The 18697-nt window shown below is 42.0% G+C and overlaps 1 protein-coding gene across 3 annotated transcripts in view; it reads left to right on the forward strand.

Moving 5' to 3' along the window:
• The window catches only part of LOC134219719 (dmX-like protein 2), an 88542-nt gene that overhangs the window by 18732 nt on the left and 51113 nt on the right, over positions 1 to 18697 (forward strand). For all 3 annotated transcript variants that reach the window (XM_062698556.1, XM_062698554.1, XM_062698555.1), the window contains exons 2-4: positions 7117 to 7334; positions 7762 to 7907; positions 7974 to 8174. In XM_062698556.1, coding sequence (XP_062554540.1) covers positions 7117 to 7334; positions 7762 to 7907; positions 7974 to 8174 — 565 coding nt within the window. The remainder of the gene's footprint in view (positions 1 to 7116; positions 7335 to 7761; positions 7908 to 7973; positions 8175 to 18697) is intronic.

Here is an 18697-nt window from a genome sequence, read left to right on the forward strand (position 1 = left end):
ACCTCGATGATTATGATGTTATGATAGAAAATTTTCACTAGTAGACGACAGATGGCGCTGCCAAAAGTTTCTCGAATTTCCTATGTTCGAATTTTGACTTTCGGGCAATTTCATAGTACTATGAAACTGAACGAAGAGCATACTTATGCCTAAATGCGTGCAACACGAGCATCTTTATAGTACGATAGAACTTTTAATGGAAGCAAGCCACGAATAAACTTTAAAAATATTCATAGATGCAAGGCATTTTTCATAACACATTATTGTTCTATGCGACTATGTCTCATCACTATTTTAATATTATCTATTTTTTGCAATTTGCAATTATTATGAAATTTAATAGTGATCAACAGCGTTTTAGTCTCTGTGGGATGCAACTTGTTGCAAGAAAATCGATTAAGAGTTTCTATGTGAAAATTTGGCTAATGTTTTTTATGGCATTTTGTGCACACACACACGCACACACATACACACACACACGCACACACGGACAGACAGACATTTGTTCAGCTCATCGAGCTGAGTCGAATGGTATATAACACTATGGGTCTCCGGGACTTCTATCAAAAGTTCGAATTTGGAGTGAAATGATAGCCTTTCGGTATAACTTAGTTGTACGAGAAAGGCAAAAACACAAATTTTCTATAAGGAAATCAATATTGGTAAATACAAAATCCAGAAAAAAAAACAATAAAACTGACCAGGCTATAGACATCCCTATCTAACTCATTAGCCTAAAAATTGCCACCATGTCCCGGGCACAGTGTGCAGATAGACCGCTGTCAGTTGCATGAGATGTCAACAATCGTCAACAACACCAATGATTGTAGCTTGATAATTGAAAATATCCACAACAATAAAAGAGCAGGATTTATTTTTAAATTCTGCTCAAGCTTTTCACGGTGAAATAAAAGACAAATTGTTGTTCTCCATGTAAGTAAAATCAAAATTGATCATGTAGATAAGTTTTGAATCAATTAAACTCATTAGTCATATTTAGTTAATATTCCCGATTAAAGTTGAATATTTAAGAAAGCTGAATTTGGATGTTTTTATGATGTTAAGCTGTTTTAGATTTGACGTACGTTACTCGGCGTTGGTGTTGGTGTTGGCTACGCTAAACATGAGCTCTTAGCATAGGGCTGAAACTGACTGACTGGCTGACTCGGTTGTAATTCTGCATGGAGAGCATCGCGCATGAGTTTTTTCACGCAGAATCGCATGTTTCGCTCATTCACCGAAAATTGATTTTGCTCCAAAAAGTGTCAATACCCAATCGAGGCGTATTTTATGTTTGCGTATGAATAATCGCGAGTCGAATCATGGACGATACGATTCTCTGGGCCCTGAGTCGGGTGATTTTTTTTTTAATCGTAGATGAGCTTTGAGAATTTGAGTTTTTACCAACACTGCTCACACCTAGAACCTGTGATGCTGGACAGCGTCCCGCGAATCTCACATACCACCAGATAGTGGCCAGAGTCGATATTTGTATCGCCATTTGGGTGTCTCCAGGTGCGCTTTCAAATATTCTTGCGTGCAAAATAGGTGCCATTTCTCTGGTTGCGGCAAAATTGACTAGCCTCAGGCCGTTGTCATTGGTAGTTGCGTGGAGGCTCTCCTTGCAAATGACTGGGCTGAAGAACTCCATGAAAGAAGAAACCAACTCCATGATCTGCCCATGAGTCGAGTCAAGTACGAGACACTGAAGACGGCCTTACTGTTGAGGTCGAAATACGTATCTGTCAGGATACAATTAAGTGGTGGAATTCAATGGGATTGTTTTAACTCGTCTTATGACAGGTGAAAACATTCCACTAAAAAGCTCAAAATAATTTTCTTATCCATGATCTGCTTTCTCGCCGCCACTGCAGACGATGTGATACTTGAATGGCGTACCAGCAATTGGGACAACCGCGCGGAATTCCCGTTCTCCTGTTCCTCGTTATCGGACTTCCTTCGTACAGGTTCTAGTTCTAACAGGGTACTAACATTCCAAGTATCGAGTTTCCATTCAGTTTCCGTTAAACATTGCCGTGTCCTTTGCCAATTGTTGTATTTTCGATTACATTTTTCGGGGTTGATTGTTGATTTTTCGGTATGCCGCCTTAACAGGGCAGCGATACCTAGCTACGAGATGGGGCTGTCATCTTAAGAATAGCTAACGTGACACCGTATTTCTTGTTCAGCCGCCCGCTACGGGTCAGATGCTGTTTTGCGCCGCCCCTAACATGGGGAACAGACGCTCATGTAGGATTGATTGAAGTCTCCCCACTGCATGACTAGGATAAGATAGTGCGGTTTTAGCGGCACACGCTCGCTTTAATAGGGCCTGCTTTTGCGGATACATGCAGCTTTTTTTATAGAAGTTCAACAGAGCCCACTGTCAAACTCCACCGCATCCTAGGCAGGCCCCCATGTCGCACCCCCTCACTCTAGCTGATGTCAGAAGGCCAAAGGGTCTGTAAGCGGGATGCTACTCGGAAGAGTTCCGAGTATAAAAAGTTGACGGAAGAGGTCCTGGGTGACAGGGTCCAGGTTAGAGCCCTGTGCCCAGTCCTGAACATCCAGTGCAAGGGCATGGATGAAATAACCGAAGCCGGAGACCTGGTAGACGCACTGAAGGATCAGTGTAATGTCGAGATCCAGGAATCCGCGATTCGGTTACGCAAAGGCTTTGCGGGAATGCAGGTTGCCTCATTCCAAGTACCTATGGCTGAGGCCAAGAAGGTGCTGGATAAGGTAAAACTGAAGGTGGGTTGGTCGGTGTGCTCGCTGAGCACAAGCCAACCCAATCAGGCCTGCTACAGGTGCCTTGGCCACGGTCATAAGTCCTATGACTGTAAGGGACCTGACCGTAGTAAGCTGTGCCGTAGGTGCGGAGCCGAAAACCACCAGGCTCGCACCTGCCAGGTTGCACCGAGATGCCTGATCTGTCCTACGGGGCAGACAACAGGCATCTCACTGGTGCGCAGGCCTGTCCGGCCTCTAGAAGGGTCCAGACATGCAAGTAACACAGCTAAACTTGAACCACTGCGAGGCGGCCCAGCTGCTGCTACAACAGTCGGTTATCGAGTGTAAAGCTGATGTTGCCTTGCTGTCCGACCCATACCGCATCCCTGCTGGAAACGGCAGCTGGATTGCGGACAAGTCCGGTATGGTGGGAATCTGGACTTGTGGGCGCTACCCCATCCAGAAGATAATATCTTCGCCTAACGATGAGGGTTTCGTCATAGCAAAGGTAAACGGTGTTTACTTTTGTAGCTGCTACTGTCCTCCTAGATGGAGTATAGAGCAGTACACTAGGGTAGTTGATACTCTTGCGGCGAAGCTAACTGGCCTTAAACCAGTAGTTGTAGCAGGTGACTTCAATGCGTGGGCAGTGGACTGGGGTTCCCGGTTTACTAACGCTAGAGGTCATATCCTGTTAGAGTCACTAGCGGTATTGAACGTAGTTCTGCTGAACGAAGGTCAAGTGCCAACGTTCAGAGGACCGAGCGGTGATTCATGTATCGATGTCACCTTCTGCAGCGCAGGATGGACTGAAGAACCGAGATGGATGGTCCACGAGGGCCATACTTCTAGCGACCATCAGGAAGTACGTTTTATGGTCGAGTATACCCGGAGAACTACGACGAGAAGAGGTGGTGCAACGGATCCCGGATGGCGCACGTCACAGTTCAATCAAGAGCTGTTGGTGGAGGCGCTGCGCTGGGAGAGTAGGACTACAGGACTAAGCGGTAACGACCTGACGGAAGTACTTACACGTGCTTGCGACGTGGCGATGCCAAGGAAGACCCAGCCCCAGGAAATCGACAACCAGTGTACTGGTGGTCTGACACGATTGCAGATCTTCGTAGAACCTGTCTTAAAGCTAAAAGAAGGTTGCGACGTGCTAGAACAGACGCTGAGCGACTCGATAGACGAGGGGTATTCCGGACAGCGAGCAGAGCCCTGAACTACGAGATTAAATGTAGCAAGCGAGCCTGCTTCGAACAGCTGTGCAGGATGGCGAATGACACCCCGTGGGGCGATGCATACAGGATAGTGATGTCTAGGACCAATAGCACACCTCCTGAAAGATCCCCAGAGCTGTTAGCCAGTATAGTAGAGGGACTGTTTCCGACACATGAACCATCGGACTGGCCCGCTACACCGTACGAGTCAGTCGACGTGGTACCGCTAGTGACTAACGAAGAGCTTATCGTAGCCGCAAGAAAACTTAAGCTCAATAAGGCGCCAGGCCCGGATGGTATTCCAAACCTGGCCCTTAAACACGCCATTCTTGCCAATCCAGATATGTTCAGGAGCTGCCTCCAGAGATGCATGGACGAAGGAAACTTCCCAGATCGATGGAAACGGCAGAAATTGGTGCTATTACCGAAGCCTGGCAAACAGCCGGAGGATCCTTCGGCATACAGACCAATTTGCCTACTCGACACAGCTGGAAAGCTGCTAGAGAGGGTCATTCTGAATAGATTGTCGGCCTATACAGAGTGTGCTGGTGGCTTATCTAGCAACCAGTATGGCTTCCGTAAGGGCCGTTCTACCATCGAAGCAATTCGAGCGGTAACGGATACGGCCAAGATAGCGAGAGGTTTAAACAGAAGAGGTATTAGGTACTGCGCGTTGATTACACTTGATGTAAAAAACGCGTTTAACAATGCTAGCTGGGCAGCAATTGCTGACTCCCTGCACCGATTGAGAGTTCCGGATTACCTGTGCAGGATACTGAAAAGCTATTTTCAGAATAGGGTGCTGTTATACGACACTGATGCCGGTCGAAAGTCGATCGTAGTGTCAGCGGGTGTTCCACAGGGATCGATCCTCGGACCGGTTCTGTGGAATATTATGTACGATGGAGTATTACGCCTAAGTCTCCCGGCCGGAGTGAAGATAGAAGGCTTCGCGGATGACGTAATGCTAGAAGTAGCAGGTGACACTCTCGACGAAGTTAGATTGAAGGCTTCATACGCGATTGGCAGAGTGGAGGAATGGCTCAACTCGAGACGGTTATCCCTTGCACACCACAAGACGGAAGTCGTGGTAGTGCATAACCGCCGCGGTTGCAACAGACTAGGATAAGAGTAGGGACCTGCACAGTTAACTCCGTGAGGTCTCTCAAGCATCTGGGCGTGATGATCGATGATAAGCTCAATTTTACGAGTCACGTCGATTATGCATGTCAGCGGGCTTCATTGGCGATAAAATCTTTATCACGAATGATGTCCAACAGATCGGCGGTGCATAGTCAAGTGCGTAGGCTGATAGCTGGCGTAGCATTGTCTATCATCCGTTATGGCGTGCCGGCATGGGCCGTAGCACTAAAAGCCGAGTACAATGTAAAGAAATTGATCAGAGTACACCGGCTGATGTGCCTACGTGTCGCGAGCGCATATCGCACCATATCATATGAGGCGGTGTGCGTTATAGCTGGAATGATGCCGATAGACACACTCCTAGAGGAGGATGTGGAGTGCTACAACGAAAGGGACTCGGTGCAAGTGCGACGTGTCAAGAGAGCAGCTTCGTTGCTCAAATGGCAAAGAGCATGGGACACCGCAGTCAAAGGTCGTTGGACCCACAGACTGATTCCAGATGTGTCCAACTGGGTTGATAGGAAGCATGGTCAAGTCAACTTCCACCTAACACAGGTGTTGTCTGAACATGGCTGCTTTAAGAAATTCCTACACAGGTTTGGCTTCGCAGATTCTGCGGAGTGTCCTGAATGTGTAGGTGAGGTAGAATCGGCAGAGTATGTGATGTTCGCATGCCCGCGATTCGAGGTAGAACGCAATACCATGCTGCTTATTAGTAGTATGGATACAACCCCAGACAACCTCGTCGAGATGATGTGCCGGGAAGAAGCTATATGGAATGCCGTGAACACAGCATCTCAACAGATTATGTCGAAACTGCAGCGGTGGTGGCGTCTTGAACAAAACCAACGAGTGCAGTAAGGGCACCTGTGATGCAGTGAACACTTTGCTCACCCCGACAACCAACATGTCGCGGGTGGGCTGCGGGGACCTCAGTATGTAGATATAGAGGTCATTGCGGTTCACGCGCGGTGGTTGTTGTCGGGGTGCTCGTCTCCAACGTGAGATTATGATACGGACCGTTAGGTTACTATCATAGCTTGCGATCGACGGGTGGTGAGGTAGCCACCCTTGAAGTCGATGTTATGTGTAATAACATTGAGTGCGTTAACATAGGCGTGAGCGTTCTCAATAGTCCCTCCTGATGTATTGCTTGAGTGCGGGCCAAGGGATACGAACTGGTGACAGGATTTTGGTTTTAGTGGGTCGGGTAAGAGTTATATGACATACATATCCCCACACTACCTGAGTACCTCCTCAGGTGTCTGGTTGCAGATTTCCGTTTACCCCTGAAAGGACATTTAAGATAATCTTGTCTTGAAGAATTCAGAGTGGAAATTGCGTGTAAGTAACTTCAAGACGTGAGGGGAATTTTTCGTTGTGACATCTGCATATATTTGTTTATTCCCTTTTATAAAACAAATCTTGTGCACAATCTGGAACAATTTAAAGAGTTTATTGCTAAATCTAATTTCTTTGGTTTCAGATGTGACAAATATGGACATTCCATTTGGTCCTCTCCCCCAGGCAGGAAACATATATGTCTTATAAATAGGAAATTATTTTCTAATTAAATCTGCCAATATGATAATTTTAGTGTCAGTTCTTCAAACCTCTCCCAACCAGTAAAAACCGGGAATCTGGAAATTGTGTACTACGAAAAAGGCGAAAAATCGCATTTCCTAGTAAATAACCACATGTCTATGTTTATCGTGCTTCACAGTTATCAATTATCAGAACACAATCTAATAGTTCGATAAGGTTGTTAAAAACATAGTGCTTAGAAGTTCGCCCCGGTCATGAATGAAATGGTGCTCTAACTCGAATATTCATTCAAAACTATTGGCAAAAGAAAGCAAATCTACATTATCTTTCCCTTATCGTCATCGTGAAACGGAGGAAAATGGTTGGATGTTGATTCACCATAGGCACGTAGACCTAATTGGTTTATTACTATCATGGGACAACGTTATTGATATGCTTGTTTTTGTGTTTTGCTCATAAAACTGAACAACAGGCGTACGCTGCGGGATGTAATATCGTTATCCTAGCGAGTAATTTCGAACGGGTGCAGATTATCCCCGGGGCGGTGCACAACTACATACGGATCTCGGCACTCGATTGCAGCACTGATACGGGTAAAATCGCTGCCGCCTACGAAGACAAAGTTTGCATCTTCGAACCGACGCCGCTGATTCATGGCGAACGACCTTCCTCGCATGGACTGGAGTACAAGTAAGTAGACGAATCTAAGCACAGACAAGTAGACTAGATGTGAATTAGGCGAGCATCATAGGTAGTGCTGTGCAAAAATTTGTATAACGTGTTCGTAAATCCGTTACTCTATATGTAGTGCGAAGTAAAAAACACCTTGACTGATTGTCGTATTAATAATTAATCACCATTACAATTATGAACTTAAAATAAATTTAAACAAATTCAATAAATAAAAATAAATTAACCAGCATTTCATAAATGTTTCGGAATAGGTATATAAAACTTTGAGTGAATTGTCAAATTTTACGAAATCTGATGAGTTTAAGGATAGTTGGGAAACCACTACCTATGGTGGACTGTAACGATTATTGCCATGTCCGTTTGTGTATGATTTCATAATTAACAATAATGATAGTCAAATGATAAAGCTTTATTTTCTTTTCAGATGGGTTCAAACGGGTAGTCTACAGGCAACATCGCACATCAGTTCACTGTCTTGGAATTTAGAAGGAACTCGTCTGCTAACCGGTGGAACGGTTCTGCAGTTGTGGCATGAGCGGCTGTCAAAGCCAGATGACGACGAACCCACTTGTAAGTTTTGTTTGTCCAACAACGATGATGGATCGAATGTTTACTACATTATTATACACGTTTTAGCGGTTAAGTTTGAAATCGGTGGAGATCGCGACCCGAGAACACCGACAAATGAAGAAGAATCCGACTCGCATTGGGATTGCGTATGGAAGTGCCATACCGCCACGCCGGTGCATCACATGGCCTTCAGTCCGGATGGTACGCTGTTTGCTACCTCCGGTAAAAGCGATCGCTTGGTCAAGGTGTGGTACGAGAACAAGCACTGTAAGTAGATGAATAATAATAATTTTTGGATGATAATCGCATGTTCGATTTCTATTAGATGAGTCGGTATACATCTCGTCTGGAATTCCAAAATGAAACGTTCTTGCCTAACGATAACATCTTAGTGTTGACATAAGTACCGTCAAATGGGGTGACTTGCAACAGCGGGGTGACTTGCAACACTTGGGTTTGCCACAAGTTTTTGTTTTTTTTTACTATAAAAATATGACCAAACATCGAACTTGTCGTCACGCATCCCTAGGTTACATTGTATTTGTTGTGCCTAGTTGGTATTTAGGTGAAAATATTACTCACTGTTGTTTTTTTTGTATTATTTTGTGAAACATTTTCGTTAATTGAAAGTCGAACGTCGTAAATCGTAAGTTCGTGTAGCAAATTGAAAATAATTTCACCAAAATCGATCCCCTCTCCAGTTACAGTACCTAATAAGGTAGGGGAACAGACGGCTTTGGCAGGTTTTGTTCTATTATTGGCAGGGGGGTTTTTGTCGACCGAATTTTATGAAATTTGGCCACAATATTCTTTGATATGCAAAGAATGTTTGGGCCAAATTTGAGCATAATCAGTCATAAAAAACCCCCTGCCAATAATAGAACAAAACCTGCCAAAGCCGTCATTACCCCTATGTAATTCCGCAAAAACTATAAAATAATAAAATTGTTTGTTTTTGAAATATCAACTTTTTCGAAATTTGTCCACCTGCGTGACTTGCAACAGCTGATACACGATAGTTTTATTCACAAAAACTGCTGATTCAGTTTTTAAACATTTTTTTTTTTTTCAAACTAGCATTGATTTTATGTTACAGAATTCCTTTACTAGCCGCGAAACTACAAAAAACCTGAAGGAAGTTGCATGATTTCTAATTTTTCAAAGAAAACTTTGATGAAGGCGGCGGTAGAAGTTAAAAAACAAATTGTTTATCTGGGAAGCCGCTTGGCGGTACGATTTGTCCCCAACAACAATTTTACATTATCTTAATAAAGAAAACAGTAAAACTAAGACTTACGGTGGTCAAACAGTGTTGAATCCCCAAGAAGATCCAACACTTGTGGATGGTTTGCTGCTTGCTGCGGAAATGCCTTTTCAAAATAATGATGTTAACATAATTGTGGTAAATTGGATGATGGGGAATGAAAGGAAAACCGTTTTAAAACAACTATCTAGGGAATGACTGGTGGTCGCGGTGCACACCATTCTTAAGCCGACATAGAGCACTTTCAAACCGATGACTTAAAAATATCAATCGATACGTTGAAATCGTCAAGAAGGCGGAATGAGGGGAGGGGAGATCCCTCAAGTAAGGTCCCTGCATTGACAGTGATGAAGATGAAAAATCACTACGATTAAGTTGTTCTAAAACATGTTATGATTGAATTCGATGATGTGTTGCAAGTCACCCCGCAGTAGGGGTGGCTTGCAACACCCATCATTTTGATATTATTTTCATATTTTTATTATTGTTGTATATCTGATTATATGTCTAATCACTAATATTAGGACCCATTAAAAGTATCATGTACTAGTAGAATGAATAAATCCTTTTAATTCAGAATTATTGAGCGAAACTTGAAAAGTGTTGCAAGTCACCCCGTTTGACGGTAGGAGAAAAGTGGGTAAAACCGACACTTTGAACTATTCAACAGATTACCAATCCTTGAAATAGTTTGCTCGGATTAGATGTAGAAGTATCACGCAAGCATACTTTGGCCCTTTTTATACATATGTTTCTTCTTATTTGGTATTACATCCCCCACTGGGACATTGCCGCCGCGATTAAAAAAAAAACAAAAAACTGAGACGATCAATTTACATGACAGCTGAATCTTTCCACTTTAAGTGCTGCTTTCAGCATGTTTTAATTCTTTTCCAAATGATTTAGATAGCGACAAATCATTATAGTGTCCAAAATTTAACGCGAACCGACTCTAACAAAAAATTAAATCGACGAAGAGCAATACAGTTACGCCCATGAGATTCCCTGTGAAAGTGAAAACCGATACATCAAGTCAGAATGAATTCGAATATTATAAATTTGTATCTGCTAGAAATTTATGTTTGGTAGTGACTTATAAACGATATTTTGTACAAATTGAGCATTTTTTAAACCTTAACCACATGTTATATTTTGCTGAGTTTTTGCTTTCAAAGTTTAAGCGAAACATGGGAAGTTAGGAATATTATTACTATCAGTAAAAAATCAATCAAAGATCAATCTTGGCATAGGGTGAGACTTTATACAAATTTGACCCGACCGATCGAGCGTTTGTTTAGCAAGGATGAGCGGCTTCCACAGCGTCTGTTCTGGAATTCAGCGGCGGAATGAAAAATGCTTTTCCTCGGAAGTTTAATCTCAGATGGCAGCCCCATCCCAGGGAATTGGAGTCCTTGGGTCAACAACATAATGTTCACGAAACATCAATTTGAATCGTGGGAAATTCAATTTAACACGTAAAAGAATAACATCAATATCAATAATGAGCATTTTCGTTTTCTTTATAACTTTGCTAAAAAAAGTCAGATCGCTTCGCAACAACAACTGTCCTCTAGTTTAGGAAGTATTCTATGAAGTCATCGTGTCGATTACGTTTGAATAGATAATGGGTCGCAACGCGGAACAGTTTTTCACTTAAGTGGCGATTTCTATAGTAATTTCCATACAAACTTCAAACTGCGCGTGCTCAGTGTAGTTGCATCCAAGCTAGCTAAAAATTTAGGAGGGTTAATAAAACCGAAAATGTCATCGTTTAAGCATAGAGGAGCGAAAATGTCAAAATTTGAATCACTCTAATGGGACACACGACACCTTCCATCTACTCCTGCGGCAAAACCTCCTACCAAATCTTGGTAATGATCCAGTGCAGCGCTCTAGCCAGTGCCTCACCACCGTGTTTAAATAGCTCTCCTGGTAGTTTGTCAACCCCAGGGGCTTTGTTGTTCTTCAGCCGGCCAATCTCCTCCTGGATTTCCTGGAGATCCGGAGCCGGTAAAATTATGTCCTGCGCGCGTTCTTCCAGGTCCATCACCATACCGCCATCTTCGTCTGCCACATCGCCATTCAGGTGTTCTTCGTAGTGCTGCCCCCACCTTTGGATCACCTCACGCTCGTTCGTATGAAGGTTTCCGTTTATGTCCTTACACATATCAGGCTGTGGTACGTGGCCCTTACGTGAACGGTTCAACTTCTCATAAAACTTTCGTGCGTTATTAGCGTGGTACAGTTGCTCCGTCTCTTCACGGTCTCGATCTCTCTGCTGGCGCTTTTTCCTCCGAAAAATCTAGTTTTCTCTGTTCCGCGCCCGTTTATATCGTGCCTTGTTCGCCCTCGTGCGATGTTGCAGCAATCTCGCTCATGCTGCATTCTTCTCTTCCATTAACTGCTCACATTCGCCATCATGCCAGTCTTTTCTCTGATCCGGGAGCACCGTGCCAAGTGCAGCGGTTGCGGTGCTCCCAGCTGCTCTTCCGTTGGGAGTACCACTTCCAGCTGCTGCGCGTATCCTTGGGCTAGCCTATCGTCTTGTAGCCGCAGCCGCAGTCCGACTTCGACGCGCGTTGTACATCGTCGAGAGTTTTGAGCGCAGGCATACTGCAAGGAGGTAGTGGTCGGATTCAATATTCGCACTGCGGTAAGTGCGAACGTTCGTGATGTCGGAGAAGAATTTACCGTCGATTAAAACGTGGTCGATTTGGTTTTCCGTTTCTTGGTTAGGTGATATCCATGTGGCCTTGTGGATATTTTTGCGGGGAAAGAAGGTGCTTCGGACTACCATTCCGCGGGAGGCTGGGAAGTTTATGCATCGTTGGCCGTTGTCATTCGATACGGTGTGCAGACTATCCGGTCCGATGACCGGTCTATACATTTCCTCCCTTCCTACCTGTGCGTTCATGTCGCCGATGACGATTTTGAAATAAAAGTGACAATATGCGGGCTTGTTTGCACTTCATTACCTCAGGACGAAGGATCACATTGTTATGTGGCGTGCTGATATAAATGAAAACTCGCTGGAATACTTTTTCGGATGTTCTAGGCCGTCCAAACTGTTCTGGAGAACATATCCTCGAATATATCAGGTAAAATGTTTGCAAACAAAATTTCCTAATCTGAGATATATGTCCAAAAATATCTATGTGATCATTAGAAAGGAATTGATAGAGTTTTGAATAGGGTGGTCTAACCGGTAAAGCCGGTATTACCGGCCAATTTTAGGTACCGAAAATACCGGTATTAGATACGGAAAATACCGGTATTTTCGGTATTCCAAATTTTGCTGTTAGTATAAAAAATCTTGAATAATTTTTACTTACTTTTATCAGCTCAACTGTCTGTAATCGTAATTGTTTTTTTGTCTTTATTTGAGAGGTTTTCCTAGGGCTGGCTCACCTCTAAACATTGTCGATATCATCGAGAACTTTCCCGCAATGTATGAAATTGTGAAAAAGGTACAAGCCGTAGTAGAGACCACCTGTGAAAAACGATTTGCTGCAAAAATATGTTCGTTCTGAATTCGGAAAAGAATTTGAATTAGTGGCTGATACCAAGGCACGCTGGAATTGCTCAAGCTGTTGTGTAACTACTACTTTGTGAGTTCTGCACTCTATATGAAGCCGACGTGGCGTTTCAATTTACGTTGGAACAATTATCAAATCAAGTCACAGAAATTTCCGCCACTATTTCGATGCTTTTAAATTTTAAGAAATAAATCCGAAAGAGACGTCCGATCGGTCCAAATACGCCGATCTTTTTCCTTTTTAAATAATTATGCCGTGAAGCAATTAATCAGAAACGATTTGATGCGATCGTTGAAACAGAGACAACAATCATACCTGACGATCGGTACGAAGAGGATGCCTCTATGGATTTTTTTTTCTGGTTTATCAGTAAACAAGAACAACTTGTGAAGAGACTGTAGCAGAGCAAAACACTTGCGTTGCTGGTGGCAAATACGTTGACCCCAGGATCCTTGCATAAAATCCGTAAGGAATTCTCCTACTATGAATCGGAAGGGATTAAGGGCAAGTATTTGACACTGCTTTTCGACAGTCTTGGAACCATTCGTATTACTTCGGTTGAACCAGAGAAGGCAATCTCAGTAGTTGGCAAAATTGCTTACAAAATCCAATGCGGATTGGGAGATGAGTCGCTCAGTATCTCATGTCTACTTAAGTTTCGCTTTGCCCAACTCAAAAAGCAATGATTTAAACATTTGAAGTTTGTCAACAAATATTGTTAAGAAAATTATTTTGAGCTTTTTAGTGGAATGTCTTCACTTGTCATAAGACGAGTTTGTGCAATCCCATTGAATTCCACCACTTAATTGTATCTTGACAGATACGTATTTCGACCTCAACAGTAAGGACGTCTTCAGTGTCTCGTACTCCAATTCCAAAACTTACACTTTTCTTTAATTTATGAATATTATTAGCTTTTTGGTATTCTTTAGGTGGCATAATGGAGTGTATTTTCGAATAGGTTTTTGCCATAACCTATTCTTTAGGTTTTTTCTTTACGTGTAGATACTGACTGGTTCGGCAATCCTATGCCTATGCTCGCAAAGCTAACTGGAGACTCCTTGGAGTATGCTCATGGAAATAAGGATCCTATGCTTTTTGAACTGGATTTGGTACATACTGACGATGAGAAGAGTCAGCAAAAAAAAGTAAAAGTCATGATTGATCTAGCAGATGCTTTGAACTGAACTCGAAAACGTTTTGGAGTACCATGAACACCTAGTATTCCAAAAAATTGGGTTTACATTATTCCTATTGGATATATTAAGTAGAATAGGGGCCCTCCTTAGTCGTGCGGTAAGACGCGCGGCTACAAAGCAAGACCATGCTGAGGGTGGCTGGGTTCGATTCCCGGTGCACGTCTAGGCAATTTTCGGGTTGGAAATTGTCTCGACTTCCCTGAGCATAAAAGTATCATCGTGTTAGCCTCATGATAAACGAATGCAAAAATGGTAACATGGCTTAGAAACCTCGCAGTTAATAACTGTGGAAGAGCTTAATGAACACTAAACTGCGAGGCGGCTCTGTCCCAGTGTGGGGATGTAATGCCAATAAGAAGAAGAAGATATTAAGTAGAATGCCAAAGATGAAAACATTGCAAAAACCTTGTTTGATTGACATAGTAGATACCTTGAGCTGAACTCTAGAACATTTTGAAGTACCTTGAACATCTTGAATTCAAGAAAATTGGGTTTGCATGGTGCGCATATGCTAATTGAACCAGGTTGGGTAAATATCGATGTTGAGGATATTGCAAAAAGCCTTGGTCGTCCGGTAGGTACTTTGGGTTGAACTTGGGAACGCTTTGGAGTACCTTGAACATCACGTATTCGAGAAAATTGGATTTACATGATGCGCATGTGCCTATTGGACTGGATTGGGTATATGCCGATGATGAAGACATTGCATAAGCCTTGGTTGATATGGTAGAGACCATGGGCTTAAATCAAGAACGTTTTGGAGAACCTTGAGCATCTCATATTCCAGAAAATTGATCACTGTCTCAACGATAAAGATGACTAAACTTGATTGAGTGTTTAGACTTATAAAACAATGTGGTATAGGATCCAAATATTCCAAATTTATCTGCATACTGTCAAAAGCAAGGTCTTCCCAAGGTTATGGATATCTAGGTCTGCAGGGTATAGTCAAACTTGACATCCAAACATCCTCGTGGACGTTTTTGCTGAAGAAACTGTGGACCTAGCTCTCCTGTGATTTTTCACAGCCAATCAGAAGTGAACGTTAATGGATCGTTGTTCCGCAAAAAACGTTTTGCCATTTTCTATTTTCTCCCGCTCACTCGATGATGGCATCTTTCCGGAGATTTGGAAGCAATCCTATATGTTTCCTGTCTTCAAAAATGGTGACAGAAAGGAAGTCAGAAACTACAGGGGGATAACTAGCTTATCAGCTGCGTCCAAGCTATTCGAAATAATCGTCAGTGGTGATTCTTAGTAAATCGAAGAACTACATCTCAACCGATCAGCACGGTTTTATGCCAGGAAGATCGGTCACTACGAACTTGTTAGTTTTTACTAACACGTGCGTGAATGCCATGGAAAGCAAGGCTCAAGTAGATGTTATCTACACTGACTTGAAAGCAGCCTTTGATAAGATCGACCATAGTATGCTGCTGATCAAACTTTTTCGTCTCGGTATCTCCACTAAATTTGCATCATGGTTGAGCTCTTACCTAACTGGAAGAAAACTACGAGTGAAAATTGATTCCTGCGTTTCATCGTCCTTCTGCAGTGGTTCTGGTGTGCCCCAGGGAAGCAACTTGGGGCCCTTTGTTGTTCACGTTGTACTTCAACGATGTCGCTGCAAAACTAGGACTTGATTGCAAAATCATCTATGCAGACGATCTGAAAATTTTTTTGGTGATACAATCGGCTGATGATTGTCACCGATTACAGAGTTTGCTGGATCTGTTCGTTGCCTGGTGCCATCGGAACCGACTTATTATCAGTGTTCCGAAATGTTCCGTGATGACGTTCCATCGATTGAAGGAGCCAATATTGTTCGATTATCGGATAGACGACACGATACTTGAAAGAGTTGAGATGGTTTCCGATCTAGGAGTCATGTTGGATCCAAAGCTGACATTTAATTCTCATTATACAGCGATAATCTCCAAAGCAAATCGTCAGCTGGGCTTTATTGCTAAAATTTCCAAAGACTTTACCGATCCATATTGCTTGAAGTCTCTGTATTGTGCGCTTGTACGACCTATCCTTGAGACCGCTTCTGTTATCTGGACGCCAAATGATGTATCATGGTCCCTAAGGATTGAACGTGTTCAGCGGAGGTTCATTCGGTTGGCATTACGTAGTTTGCCCTGGCGTGACCCATTGAATCTTCCAGCTTACCCTGATCGCTGTAAACTGCTTGGTATGGACACCCTTGAAAGAAGAAGAAAAATTCAGTAGGCAACATTCGTTGCCAAGGTACTGAACAACGAAATTGATTCTCCCCAGCTGCTTGCGCTTCTGGACTTCCGCGCAATTCAACGTCCTCTCCGGCAACGATCACTGCTACAGGACAGGTTCCATCGAACGGCGTTCGGCTACAATGAGCCACTATCGTCGATGATCCGGACGTTCACGGTAGTTGAGGATCTTTTCGATTTTAACCAAACAAGCACACGCTTCAAAAAGAAGATTTATCGTTCGTCACTGCTGTAGGTGTAATTATGTTATGTAGAGTATTTTATTCATTAAGACATTGTAGTCAGATGGATCAGCACTAAATAAATAAATAAATAAATAAAGGAATTCCTGGAGAATTTCCGATGCTATGCTTATTTCACCAATTCTTGTTCCAAGGAATTTATTCGAGAAATCAATTTGGGATTACTTTGTAAATTCTTTTGAGTATTCCTTCGGAAATTCTTTATGAATATATTAAAAAATACTAAATTAGTTAGGATTTTCCAAAGCAATTCCTGGAGGAACTTTCGTACAAATTTCGGTATCAATTTTCCGAGAAATTTTTCATAGAAATCACTAAGAGAGTGTCTATAAGAATGATTAGCAATTTTCTAATTTAATTCTGGAGGAATTTTCAAGATAAAAACCGAAAAGAATTCCCGGAGGAATTTCAAAACGAATTTCCGGACGATTTTTCGTATAGATTATTTATGAAATTCCCGAAAGGGAACCTGAAGGGATTTAAAAAAAGTGTAAAGTGATTTGTGAAGGGTATTTGCTAAACGAATTCTTGAAGGAATAGCCGAAGGAATCCCGAATGGATTTTTCAAAGGAGTTACTAAAGGTATTCCCGAAGAATTTCCAAAGAATTTTTTAAAGCAAAATATCCGCAAAAATTCCTCCAGGTGTTTTTTTCAAGATTCTTCTGAATAAGTTCCTAAAAAATCCCAAGGAATTTCAAAAGAATATCCGAAGCATTTTCCGAAGGTTTTTACAGTAAAGCAGTAATAGAACGCTAGTTGGGCTGTAAAAATTGAAATTATTCTGCCAAAATATGATTCAATATGCTTACTAGTCTATTCAAATTACGATTTGATTATTTATCGTGATAAATATCGTATTAAAGCTAAGAAAGAAAATTGAATGTATGGGGATGGCATCAGGTTGTTGTTTATCATGATATTTCTGATCATAAATGGCGTAATCTGAATAGGCTATAACTTGGCCGTTTGACACTTATAGTACCGGTACCTTGGCTGCTAGGTCCAAGCAAACTAGATGTTAGTCCCGCGAACAGGTATAAGGACGTTAGGCATGAGTACGTCAGGCATAAAGGATGTTAAGCCTAAAATGCCCCAAAGACAGCTCACGACATAAAGAAGGTATTATGCCTAACGTCATGGACCCAGCAATCTCATATTTTTGCATCAACACGTTTCCTGAAGGAGTTTTGAAGGATTTCCTGAAGAAATTCTCAAACATATTTCCGGAACATTTCCTTAAGAAGTTTTCTTAAGTTTCTTTAAAAAAAATAGCTGAAATAAAATTCAAAGAAGTTTTCGAAAGCATTCTTAGTCAAATTTCCAGAGAAATTCCTAAAAAACATTTTAGACGAATATCTGAAGAAATCTGCAAAGTATTTTATAAAACTATTTCGTAGGGATTTTCACAAGACATTTTCGAACAAACACCTAAAGGAATTTCGAAAACCAAATCGTGGAAGAATCGCCAAAGGAATTTCCAGAACAATCCCTTGAGGTGTTTTCTAAAGTTTTAGCAAAGACTTTTTCTAATAAACTCCTGGAGGAAGTTCCGAAGTAATTCTTTAAACCCGGACGATTTTCCGAAGGAATCTATGGAGAAATTTTCAAAGGAATACCTGGAGGAATTTTCTATGTGATTCCTGAAGAAATACGCTATACGCGGTTAAATCGACCAATACTAAAGAGGTGATGAAGTGTCTTAAATCGTATTTTTTCACATATTCGGTTCCCAGGGTTGTAGTATCGGATCGAGGGTCTGCTTTCACGTCTAATGAGTTTGAATCATTCGCGCGCGATTACGGGTTCTATCATGTTCAGATTGTCCGAAAGCTAATGGACAAATAGAACGATACAATCGAACACTGATACCTCTTCTAGCAAAATTACAAGACGAATCTAAGTTACAGTGGGAAAATATTTTGTACAAAGCTGAATATCTCTTAAACAATACTATGAATCGTTCAATAGGAGACATACCATCACGTGTATTGTTCGGTGTAACTCAAAAGTTATGTATTGAACAGCGCCTATTAGAATACGTTCAAGAACTGAACAGCGGTGAGATGCGTAATTTGACCAATATCAGGAAGAAGGCTTCGGAAAATGTGAAGCGTTTACAACAGTATACAAGTATACAAGTATAGGGGGAGATGCCCCAGTGCCGGACACATAAGCCATTTAACGAAAAACTCTCTAATTATCCGAATTATGATTACTTGTATACCATATATACAAAATATTATCATTGATGACTCATACAAACTATATTTGATCATTTGAACACGTTTTTATGGGT

This window comes from Armigeres subalbatus, chromosome 3 (assembly GCF_024139115.2).
Source record: "Armigeres subalbatus isolate Guangzhou_Male chromosome 3, GZ_Asu_2, whole genome shotgun sequence".
NCBI classification, from domain to species: domain Eukaryota; kingdom Metazoa; phylum Arthropoda; class Insecta; order Diptera; family Culicidae; genus Armigeres; species Armigeres subalbatus.